Genomic DNA, 13,275 nt, shown 5'->3' with positions numbered 1-13,275 from the left:
CGCATTATATTAATATGTATATTGTGTTCCAGTGTCAGTGTATAGTATATACTCAGTGCTTTCACGTGTTCTTTATATGCAGCTACAATTAACGTATAATAATCGTGTGTTGTCGATTGCTTTATGATTCAGGTAAGTTTATGATGTAAATATTAATTAAACAATAAATGCTACAAAAAATACAAGATATAAAATATTAAAGTAATGAATATAAAACCAATTTTTTGATAATATAACCGACTCCAAAGTTAACATAACCAAAAATGTTTAACATATGATCAAATTGCATTTATTATAAATTAATTTTATAATATCAACAAAGAATATGAGATACAAAATATTCATAATAATATATATAATGTATTTATACACATAGAAATTATAGGACTGGATATTTTATCAAGAATACGAGAGACTAGTCCGTAAACTGTAATCGAAATATATTAACTTACCCAAGTTAACTGATTAACACCACGTTTCTATTTGCAGAAACATGCCGTCATAATATGCAAGTTATTTTGCATAAAATAAACTCTATTGAAATGCATTTAATAGATTTCTATAGTAATGAACCGCAGCGAAATAATGAAAATATATTACCACAATTTCCGATTGTTACAGTTCAAGAATTAGAAAATTTTAATAAATTGTTAAGAAAAGATGCAATAGCTCGTGCACAATATGTAAGTATTTTATGTATTATCGTTTCTAAATTTTTTTAAAGATTTGTTTTTTAATTTTACAATATAAAAAAAATGCTCATAATTATGTATAATTTTTAATTACGTTGATTATCTAATCTATATGTATATCTATCTTACTATTTATTTATTTATCTGTATAAGAAATATATCTACAATTTATTATTTGTTATTTTTTTTAAATAAACATAAAAGCTGTTTTACTACAATTTACTAACCATTTTGATTTAAGGTCTATAATTTACTGTTTTTTATTATATAATAATACAAACATTTATTGTATTATTTTTCAGAAAAAAATAATTAAAAATATTGGTGGTAAAGATGTTAAAAAACATGTTCGACAAGCTTTGACATTAATATTAAATAATGAATTGTCATGTAAATTATCATGGACAGGACAGAAAAAAACTATTAAAGTAAGAGATATGAAGTTTGTGGACATAATAATTGTCATATATACACTTTTATATTTTTCTTTGAATTATATTATTATTATTTTATTTATTAAATAATAAAATAATAGTAATTAAAGTAATAAAAATAATAAAATAAAAGTAATAAAAATAATAAAAATAAAATCAGTATACATTAATAACAATAAAATTAGTAGTAGATGTGATAATGTCTAAAATAACCACAGTTGTTTAACATAGAGTAGTAATATTAATAAACGTTATCATTAAAGTTTTAAAAATTTAACGTTAAAAAATTTATTTCCTGTTTTTATTGTAACTTTTTTCATTTTTACAAATACCATTTGTTAAAAAGTATTTATGTAGTTTATTTTAAAACTAAAATTATTACACAAGCTTATATACGACAATATACATATAATAATATTCTTTATTCATGAATTACAATAACAAATTCCTTGATGAATCTCATAAAAATTGCCAATCATGAAGTGTTAGTATGAATATATTTTAATTGTATACTTATTTTCTAACTATATAATTTTTAGTTTCAGAGACTATGATCAATTCCGGGCGTAATTGTACAATCTTTGACGTACAAGATACAATTCAAAAATGGCTACAACATGCAAGTGATCGAGTTCGTTATATAGAAAAAAACACGCTCAAATATAATTTTAAAATTTTGGCATAAAAATTTATATTATTTTTTCTATTTCATAATATTTTATTTTAATATTATTATTTTTTTCATAATAGTTTATTTTTCTTCTTCACATTTTTATTTCTATTAAAGTTTTATTATATTTACGATTTTAATTTAATATATATTAATCTATAAATATATATTAAAAATGTTTATTTTATTATAAATTAATATTTTTTTTATTTAATCAAATCATTTAAAGTTCAATAAATTTTTTAATTATTATAGTTAATTAAAAATCATAAAAAGCATTTTATATTATAAAAATATATTATATTATATTTTATATATTAATATAAATATATAATGTTTAAAAAAGTTTATATTTGTATTTTAGTATTCAAAATACACACACACACACACACACATATATATATATATATATATATGTATGTATGTAGATGTATATATAGTAACCCCTAAATAGGCATATATATAATATTATCGTATATTTTTGTTTGTGAATATTTCTCATATTAATAAGAATTTTCCTTTAAGCTTCAATATTTACTCTCAACATATTCAAAATCCCTGCTAAAATATTTAGCAAATAAACTCTCGGAAGAGAAATACGAGGTGTGTTCAAAAAGTATCGCGAATTTTGAATTTCCGCGGGTTACGTATATTCGATTTTCGATTTTTTTGTGGCGTTATGTTGGTACTCATGTTTCTCATTTATGCCGACAAGTACGGCCATTTTGAATGTTCAGTTAATTTTTGACAGATGCTTTGCTTGCACGTGTTTTGGCTCGTCTTCGATTTTTGCCTATTCCAAAAAATGGATCAAAGAATCTGTATCAAATTTTGTGTGAAAAACAAAATTAAGTGCGCGGACGCATTCCGAATGTTGACTGTGGCATATGGTGAAGCTACCTTGGACCGAGGCAACGTTTATCGGTGGTACAAAATGTTTTCCGAGGGCCGAGAAGATGTGAACGACGAAGAGCGTGCCGGACGCCCGAGCACGTCAACAACAGACGAAAACATTGATGAAGTGAAGAAAATAGTATTGGTCAATCGTCGAATCACCGTTAGAGAAGTTGCTGAGAACCTAAACATATCGATTGGCTCGTGCCATTCGATTTTTACCAATGATTTGGGCATGACACGGGTCGCCGCGAAATTTGTACCAAAATTGCTCAATTTCGACCAAAAACAGCATCGCATTAACATTGCTCAGGAGATGTTGGACTCTGTCCGCGACTACCCAAATTTGCTCCAGAGGGTCATAACTGGTGACGAATCATGGGTTCACAACACACAAAATTTGATACAGATTCTTTGATCCATTTTTTGGAATAGGCAAAAATCGAAGACGAGCCAAAACACGTGCAAGCAAAGCAGCTGTCAAAAATTAACTAAACATTCAAAATGGCCGTACTTGTCGGCATAAATGAGAAACATGAGTACCAACATAACGCCACAAAAAAATCGAAAATCGAATATACGTAACCCGCGGAAATTCAAAATTTGCGATACTTTTTGAACACACCTCGTATATGAGAATAAAGGATGAATATAATATGAAGGAAAAAATTGTCTCTTGTCTTTCATCAAAAAACCCCTTTTAGGAATTTTGCTAAATATTTTATTAAAAACATTTTTTTTGTGTCTCGAATGTTTTAGAATAAGTTTTATTGGCATCATCAACATAAACTTCTAAAAAGATCTAATTTAATATATCTTTTTGATTTCTATTACGAGATATCTCAAAAAAGTAATCTTTTTGATTTCTATTACAAGATATCTCAAAAAAATCATCTTTTCGATGACTGTCAGAAGAAATCTTTTTTTTCTCTAAATACGACGCATAAGAGCTCTTTCTGATCTCCTTATGTTGGCTTTCGAAACCAATTTTTGGATGTCCAAATCTTGAAGAAGAAAACTTTAAGAATTCTTTCTGATATCAATTGGCTATCTGGGTTTTCATGCTAGCAATATTAAATTACATGAGTCTAATCATTCGATTTTGAGTAAACATAGATGTGATTTTGGACATGACGTTGATTGGAAATCACCGACCATTTTACATAATGAGAAACATATAAGAAAGAGAGAGATTGCTGAAATGTTCTTCATAAAGAAGTATGATAATACTGTTAACCTACAGAAAGACACTGATAATCTGACAAATATTTATGACAAAATAATAAAGATTGTTTAGTGTTGCGTTTTAAATTTAGTCGTTGACGAAACATCATAGCGATGGGACGTGTTCCTCTTTTAACTATTAATTTTAAATAAGACAGGTGTTATGTTGCGTTAATCTCATTTTAATTGATGGGTATGTTTATAAAATTTATATTTATATTATTAACTTAACATTTAAATATGTTCTTGTATGTTTCAACATTGGTAAAAACTATTGTGTAATATTATGTTATAGAATTTTCGTGAAAGTATTGAATAAAATTGCTAGTTACGTCGAAATCAAGTTTGCCAAGTTTATAATTATTTATATTTATAATTTATAACCTTTATAATTTACATTTTTTTGTAACTGTGTTAATATACATAAGCAGTCTTAAAAATAATATTATCTAGAAGTTAGATGAATCGTTATATAATTTTCTTTTATCTATATATATTTTAAACAAAATCATTTTTTAAATATATATAGTGTCAAAATTATTGTTGTAATACATTTAAAAACATTTTTATTTTATCTAAAATAAATGTACATATTTTTATCTCATCTTTATCTAACTAATTATGAAATCATATTGAAATACAACTCTCTATGTGTCTATAAGATAAATTTTATATGTAAAATTTTAAATTAAATTATTTGAAGAAGCGTAACCATCAATATCTAATACTTTAAAGTTATTTTTTATTAGAAAATTATAAAATTATATCAAATTGTGATTAATCGTTGGTTCCTGATTTGCAATATTTCTTTACACATTGCAACATTAGAGTTTAATCCCAACGGACAAATCTTTCGTGTAATAGTTTTCTTGTGCGGAAGAACTCCTCTTTTCCTGCATAGACACCTCTGACGTGATAGTCAAGTGCTCGATGTTGCTTACATTTGTTTTGAATCCGAATCGTTTCAGTAACATCAATTTGATTTTCTTATTCCATACAAATATAATAAAGATACAAAAACTCTGCACAACGTCTAACAAAGCAGTAACATAAAATAAGTAATAGGTTATTAATTTTTCAAACAACCATGACATTGTAAGCACAATCCAATTTATGCCCATCGCGATAAACATCACGATAAATAACTTCATATATAAATTAAACCTGCAAACAAATATATATTAATATTTACATATTTTTCAATAAATATAATTAATTTTATTTATCAAGTTATTTCTGAGAAAAATAATAAAATAAGTAATAATCTTTAAAAAAGAAAAAAAGAAAAATTGTTGTTTAAAAATTTTTTTTAAACGTGTAATTTAAATGTATTTTAAAAGTGTAATTTCTTATGAACCAAATATTAACTTTATGCTCACTATTAGCAAAATTTCGAGAATTACAGACTTTCGAAAAAACACGATACTAATTACAACAATAAATGTTTTTCATTTCTTAAAAAATTATGTAATTATATGAAAAAAAAAGAAAAGAAACTAGAAAGAAAAAAATTAATACATTGAAAATGTATTCCTTTCAAATAATCATCTTTCTTTCATCTGAAAGTGGATCAATCGAGTATATGATGTTATCAGCAAAGATATTGACAAAAATATATCTGCATAAATCTCATTAACAAATTAAAAGATTATTACATAACAAAACAAAAATGTCAAAATATACGCACCATTTCTTATAGTCATTATACCGCTCGCTTTTCGAATCTGTTAGACAAAAGCCTGTATCCTTTTCGTAACGTCTGACCTTCAGTACCGTAGAGATAAATAAACAAATGGTACTAATGATACAGACACTTTTCATCCCATAAAAATACAACACAAACGCTTCCTTACCTATAAGTATGATAGGTTTTAAAATTTTATATTGTTTTGCACACTACATTAAAATACGGCATTAATAGATTTATCTGAGACGTACGTTCACCAAAATACCAGCAATTTCCTAATTTAAATTCTGGTCTCAAATTTATTGGTAAATACTCGGAAACGAAATCTATGACGATCACACAAACAATAGCAAGTATAAACGGACCACCGTACGCAAAAATCACATAATACATCAACTTCTTTTTCTCTGATTGTCTGATGTTTTCTTGTAATGAACAGAAGCTTCTGTAATTTACATGTCATATTTAACTAACAATAAGTATAGATGAAAGAAATCTCGATGTAAAAGGGTTAAATTAATGTTCGTCTTTTTGATCGAGGCTTTCTCGAAAATCCATTCTACGTTATTATAAAAATACGTTTACATAATACAACAGACGACACATATCACTCAATTATCATAAGAAATAGTATAATATTTAGAGGCTATTATATATTTACATAAATATTCTACAGACAAAGATAATCTAAATTTTTATTTACTTTTCAGAAACAAAAAATGTATTTATGTTAAAAAATTATCGAGGTGGCCTTATTTTATATATAAAAAAAGAAAGATCACAGCGTTATAAATATCAAGCTTGTAAGAAAAAGTCAAGAAAAGTTTGTTACGTTATCGCGTAAGGTAGAGCGGAGCTAATTGAGCAACTTTTTCTTTGAAGTCTTATAAAAATTGATCTATTTATAATATGATTATAAATATAGTACTAAATAAGAGATTCGACATTCAGGTTTTTAATTATGCATGCAAAAATTTTAAATATACATGGAGAACAGAAAAAATTAAAAATTCTTCACAAATAATTGTTGATCGCCAGTGACAAATTTTAACAAATAATGAGATGCAATTTAATTCGACCAAAAACTGGCTACTCATTTATTCAAAATAAGTACACACTACGTTTTGACCAACATTGTGGTTCTTATCAAGTGTCGTTCTTATTCAGCAATTACATCAATTAAAGATAGAAACTTGAAAGTTCTCTTGTCACATCGACAGTCTGTTAGCTACTATACACACAGTAGCTAACAGACTGTCGATATGACAGGAGAACTTTCACGTTTCTATCTTTAATTAATGTAATTGCTGAATATATAAGAACAACACTTGATAAAAATCACAATGTTGGTCAAAACGTAGTGTGTACTTATTTTGAATAAATAAATAACCAGTTTTCGGTCGAATTAAATTGCATCTCATTATTTAAAAAAAAATTAATTTTAAATAAAGATTGTCAGAGTGACCCAATGTTTCCCACTAGCGGGATAGGTTGAGCCAACGTGTGAGGTATGTTGGGCAAGGAGGTGAACAACAAGAAATACTCAAAATGAATTATGAAACATTACTGAACTTTAATAAGATTATACAGGATGTTCCAAAATTAATAACAAATTTTTTAACGGCAGATTCCTGGGATCATTTGTAGATGATTTTTCCTCGGTGAAAATGTCGAGAGAGACAATAATTTTTTGCATGTTTTCAATTTTTGCCATCGTGTATCTTTGTAATTTAGCCTTAAATTAAAATTCTTTTGTGCAACCGGCGCGCGAAAAGTCGCCTTTTCCGCACATAATGGGATTTTAGAAAGGACTCCCTTTCCACGCACCGGTCACACAAAATATCGTAGCCAACATGTGCGGGTCATAAATCGGTCGTGCGGATTGTCACACTCGGCTTCGCCTCGTGCACCAAACTTCCGCACTCTCGGCCGATTTACGATTCCCCGCACTTGTTAGCTAATATACTATTAAAATAAACTCTACATGAAATTAATAAAAGAATGTGATTTTGTTAATATTGTATTTCCATTTAGTTTGTAAAAAACCCCTTATTTTTAATCGCTTATAACTCGAAAATTATTGATGTTTTGACATTTTCATTGAAAAAATCCCAGGAATCTGCCATTAAAAGGTTTGCTATAGAACTCCTTGTATAAAATATTGTCAAATTTGACAATGTTTCATATTTTTTTCAAATCAATGAAATATAACATTGTCACATAACTTCAAAACAAAAAAATAAAACAATTGTTTAATTTAAAATAAAAATCTGTTAGTTTTTTGTTTATATGTACGCATTTTAAAATAAATAACAGCAAAATTAACATTTCGTATAAAGCTACTAGTATTGGGGTAAATTGGGCCACTTGTCCCAATTAATCCCATCTATATGATTTTCAAAATATGTCCTTGTAACTTAAAAACTATTTTAAAAAATATAATTTGAATAATAGCATTAGAAAATATAATAATAACAAATATTAAAATTACTTATTTCAATTTTATTCGAGTTGTTTTTGTTGGGACTAATAAACTTAAATAATAATGTTACTTTGAGTACCTAAAAATGAATAAAGCGTGTGTGCGTCTACCTCACGAAACTTGTTGCAACTGAACAATTTGCGAAGAGATCTTCACGTTCTTGCTCACGCAGGTTCATTCCTCTATGCGCAATGCATGCCGAGTAATAGACATTGCCCAATTTGCTCCTATGCTCAACTAATCTCGCTCTACCCTATTAAACTATATTTTTACTTTTAAAAAGTTTACATAATTTTAACAAAATTTTTCTTTTTTATAATACTACAAAGCAATCCTGTAAAGACAAATTAAAATGAACAGCAAGTGAAATATAAATATAAAATATAATATTAAATACTTGACAATTTACCTGAATGTCCACCATATATTAAAGCTCATGGCACTTAGCCAGAAGAAACCCGACATTAAAAAGAAATATTCCAAGAAGGCTGCAAAATGAGTAAAAATAAAGGCTATAATGAAAAATAATATTTTAATTTGAACGTGCGTTAAAATACAGTATCGCAAAATTTTTACGTTTTTGCCTCTATATTTATAATTTTTTTTTGCACTCACAATTTATAACAATTTAGTGATAAACATTGATACTATTAATATTAAATTAAATATTATTTTAATTTAAACGGAGCGAAATTTTAAAGCGCTATACAGGGTGAGTCTTTTTAATCTTTACAGGCAAATATTTTGAAATCACAGAGTTATAGAAAAAAATGTTTTATATACAAAAGTTGTAGGGCTCAGAGGGGGACATAAGATGGTGTCGTTGATTTGATTTTCGATAGTCATTTGAAGGTCATGTAAAGGTCACCTTTAATTTCTTAAATGGAACTATCCATTTTTCATTTGATATTCTTATAGCTTATCTCTAGAGCTTTACAAAATACTATAATAAAGTATTTTTTTATTTATAGGATTTATAGTTCATAATTTTTTTACATAAAATGTAAAATACCTTGTAAAATATTCAATTTTTGATAATTTTATTTTAATACTATTATTTTATACTATTAATTTTTTTACATAAAATGTAAAATATCTTGTAAAATATTCAATTTTTGATCAATTTATTTTAATACTATTATGCACGGAATAATGTAACCAATCAATTGAAAAAAATACATAGTTGCTTTTAGGAAAAAGTATGCAACTGCATGTTACAAATTACATTTTTTGTAAACAGTTATCTGTTTTCTTTGTACCAATTGATTGGTCCCATTATTCTGTGTATAAAAGTATTAAGGTATATAATAATATTATCAAAACTGAATTTTTTACAAGGTATTTTACATTTTATGTAAAAAAAGTATTAACTTCTAATATAACTCAAAAAATACTCCATGAAATATTTTATTATACGGTTTTGGAAAGCTCTTGAGATAACCTACAAGAATATATAATAAAAGATAGATAGATTTATTTAGGAAATTAAAGGTGACCTTTACATGACCTTCAAATAACTATCCCAGGTCAAATCGATTGCATCACCTTATGTCCCCCTTTGAACCCTACAATTTTTGTATAAAACAATTTTTTCTCTATATCCCCGTGATTTCCAAATATTTGCCTGTTAAAATTAAAAAGATGCACTTACATATATATTGTATATATATGTATATTCAGGCGAATTGAGATTAGTTCTAATTAAAATGCATTAAACTTTAATTTAATTTATAATTGTTACATTTTTGACAAATTATTTATTTAAATTATAACAATAAATTAATATGCAAATATACATTATGCTTGAGTATATACGCTGCATTGATTGCATTTACATATATAATTTAGTATACACACGGATAATATATTATTTCAAGTATACGCTGCATTGATTGCATATAGTTATATAATGTATTGAGAGATATACTGTACCAAGTGTAATGCAGACGGGATACGGTATTTCCGTTTTGAAATGCATAACTTTCGCAATGTTAACTATAGTTGCGATAGTTGCAACTGCGCTGTAATTGCGCAACAAAAAGCCGTGTACATGTCGGAGTTCTGGCAATATGGAATACACTAGAAATATTGCAAACAAAAATAATATGCACACTATCTGCGAGCCTGCATATATCTTAAATGCTCGGAATACTGAGCGGACCTCAGGTGTGTCCATCGCGTTCTTGATGACTTCATCTAAAATTTCTGAACAGAAAGACACTTCAAACTTATTTCCCCGTTCCAAGAAGACGCCGAGACAATATGATGTCGATTTAAATAATGTTTTATAATAAGATAAATAAATAGAACCATTGGTAAAAATCTTATAATCATGCTCATGACCCTCGTCTACCATAACACGTAGTGTTTCTAGACACGAATCGTGGACGGCTAATTGAAAAAATTCGTCCACTCTTTTATTTTTGTTTTGTATTGAATTGTTTATGTATTCGTATACATTCGGAAAAACGTATTTAATTTCTTGGGGAATGCATTTGTTGTCATTCAATCTCATGCTATAACCAAGAGGACAACAGAGCAAAATGCAAGTATTATTATGGCACATTTCGTATGGGATGACGTTACTTTCATTATTGTATTTATTAAAATCTTCAAAGACTTTATTTGACATGAAATCACTCTTTTCAAAAATGTTTTCATAAACATCCTCTGACGTAAAGTTTTTTTTATGATTGACATTTGTCCAATTGGTGTGAGAGTTCATCGGTACTTTGTTATCATCCTCATGATTGTGAACAGAACGCCTGCTTAGTTTATATAATATCGAATCAACATCCTTAAGATCATTATTCGTTAAAATAATGCGTAATTCATCGTGTATTCCATATCGCGGTCTGTTGATAAATTTTTCATACAAATTATATTGCAGTGTTTTTATCTCATCATTATAAATTGTTGTAGAATCCGTTTCTATATTGTATTGTACTGTCAAATTATGATCTTTTTCTTCATTGTTGCTGGTGTAATATTGCTGAGATTTCGATGAAATTGTAAGGATAAAAAACCCGTAACACAAAAACGCCAAATTTTTTTTAAACATTATTTTACATAAAGATTTATCTCAGAGTGTTTAGATTATTAAATCAGTTAAGCTTGTTAATTCATTATTTCTCCTTTAGATTTCGAATTTTTAATCATTTAAAAATTTTATATTAAAATGATATATATCCAGGCTTTTATACTAATGTTATTAATTGAAAAAGATATTAAGTGCAAATTATACACATATTATAAAGTCGAATTATCTTTCTTTTGAGTTTCTTAACAAAATTTCGAAATATTGATCTGATTTTATTTTAACACTGATAACGTAAATGATTACGCGGATTTTAATTATCTCGCTAGTTTCAATAAAGCGTAATTTATCACTATATTTTGTTTTGACGTCTTATTTTGAAAGAAACGAAGAACATATGCTTGTACGAGAGAAGAAATGAAACTGTCGAGGACGACGAGTCGTCGATAGCTTTGCGAGAAAATACACGCACACACATACACACTGTTTACTATAAAATTATGCACATTTACTTTTACATATTCAATGAAAACAAAGAACGTTTGTTAAATTTTCTACTGGCGATAGTTTGACCAAAAAAATAAAATAAACATATTTAGTTGTACTAATTCTGCAATATATTATATTAAATTTTAGTTTTAGTTATTTTAATATTTGTAAATATAAAAATTAATTTTAAATGGCAATTAATCGATAACACACGCGTAAGAATAATTTTATTCTACAAATATAAAGAAATATAAATTTTGTATAATGACGATCAAATTAAGAACATTCGAGTTTGAAATTAAAAGTTCGTAATTTGAGTTACATTAAAAAAATAGGGAATATTAAACAATAAAAAAAGAGAGAAAAACATTTGATTCTAACAATAAGTATTGTCGAAATATTTTATATACTATGTTATATGTATATGGATAGTTCATTAAATTAAACAAGCACAATTTGATGCATAAATTAATCATTTATTAAACGACTGATGAATCACGGAGTTTATTTTCAATTTAATAACTTGATCATGCTATTTAATCGTTCTATACCGCGTTTGAAATCCGCATTAGATTTCAATTTTCGATAAATAGAATGAGGAACGAAATAAAGTATGACAATAAAGAACAAAATGAAGTATGTTTAACTCTAATTGTAAGTATTGCTTATATTTTGTTATGACACACATACGCACGTCCACTAGACAATTAAAACTTTCTGTTTCGTACTTTGTATAAGTACTCTCCTATCGATTAATATACATATGACTCATAACTATTCACTGGCAGGCCCAAACTGGACATAGTCTTTTATTTTAATGTATAAAAGCTAGATAACGATAATGCTGATTCTGCAAGTATATGATTATAGAAAAGATACACAGAGAACATCGAGTTAGTTAAATATATATTTCTATTTTGAATAGCTTTTATAATTGAAATTAAAGTGTTGACTATTTTGAAATGTGGATTGCAAACGATCAAATAAAAAATTTATTCAACAAACTTTTACTTTTATTATGCAACGAAAAGGTAATATAATAAAAGATTTTTCTGTATAAATTTTATATTGTTAGATAATAATGCAACAATAATTTCGGAATTCAATCCGAGGTATATCGGAATTGCGGAAACAAATAAGTTATTGATAATATCATTAATATGTCAATTCAATTGTGATAGCGAAATTAATATCTCAAAAACAAAATGAATGCTGGTGAATGCGTTATAAAAAGAGCGCACAAGAAGCATATTTACGCGAGGATTAATTGTAAGACGAAACAACTGTGAAAATTGAATCATTGCGATAATGTTGAAAAAGTTTTCTATATCTGCAGCGAAATCATGTACACAGGATGTAAAGGAAAAAAACTCTATTAATAAATTACATATTCTGCATAAGTATGCATAAATGGATTAATCGAGGTCATAAAGGACGTTTAGCCGCGTAGAATAATAATCTTCAACCGTTGAGAGAAGAATAATAATCTTCAATAGAGAATTATTATAATTTCGAAAATATCAAAATATTTAAGGACAACTTTAACAATTAGATAACAGATAAATAATGACAAAATTTTTATATACGGGGTATCCCATAGGCAAATATTTCAAAAAATATGGAAGATACTGAAAAATGTTTCAAATAAAAGTTGTTTGATTCAAAG

General features: G+C 26.8%; 1 protein-coding gene and 1 long non-coding RNA gene across 2 annotated transcripts; one reads left to right on the top strand and one right to left on the bottom strand.

The window, feature by feature from the left end:
- Positions 1 to 43: 43 nt before the first annotated feature.
- Positions 44 to 1,923, top strand: LOC114937018 (uncharacterized). Its single transcript, XR_003820807.2, has 4 exons — positions 44 to 132; positions 490 to 683; positions 995 to 1,120; positions 1,666 to 1,923. It is a non-coding gene; the product is annotated as an uncharacterized LOC114937018 (long non-coding RNA).
- Positions 1,924 to 4,463: 2,540 nt separating this feature from the next.
- Positions 4,464 to 11,557, bottom strand: LOC114937019 (G protein-coupled receptor Mth2-like). Its single transcript, XM_029310377.2, has 5 exons — positions 10,016 to 11,557; positions 8,493 to 8,571; positions 5,853 to 6,046; positions 5,602 to 5,767; positions 4,464 to 5,078 (listed from the first exon to the last, which is right to left on the bottom strand). Exons 1-5 carry the CDS (start codon positions 11,142 to 11,144, stop codon positions 4,739 to 4,741), a joined length of 1,908 nt encoding a protein of 635 aa, XP_029166210.2. The 5' UTR covers positions 11,145 to 11,557; the 3' UTR covers positions 4,464 to 4,738.
- Positions 11,558 to 13,275: the final 1,718 nt, after the last annotated feature.

This window comes from Nylanderia fulva, unplaced genomic scaffold (genome assembly GCF_048542155.1).
Source record: "Nylanderia fulva isolate GAGA-0341 unplaced genomic scaffold, ASM4854215v1 Scaffold173, whole genome shotgun sequence".
Classification (NCBI taxonomy): Eukaryota; Metazoa; Arthropoda; class Insecta; order Hymenoptera; family Formicidae; genus Nylanderia; species Nylanderia fulva.
This window is presented reverse-complemented; position numbering and strand designations above follow the sequence as displayed.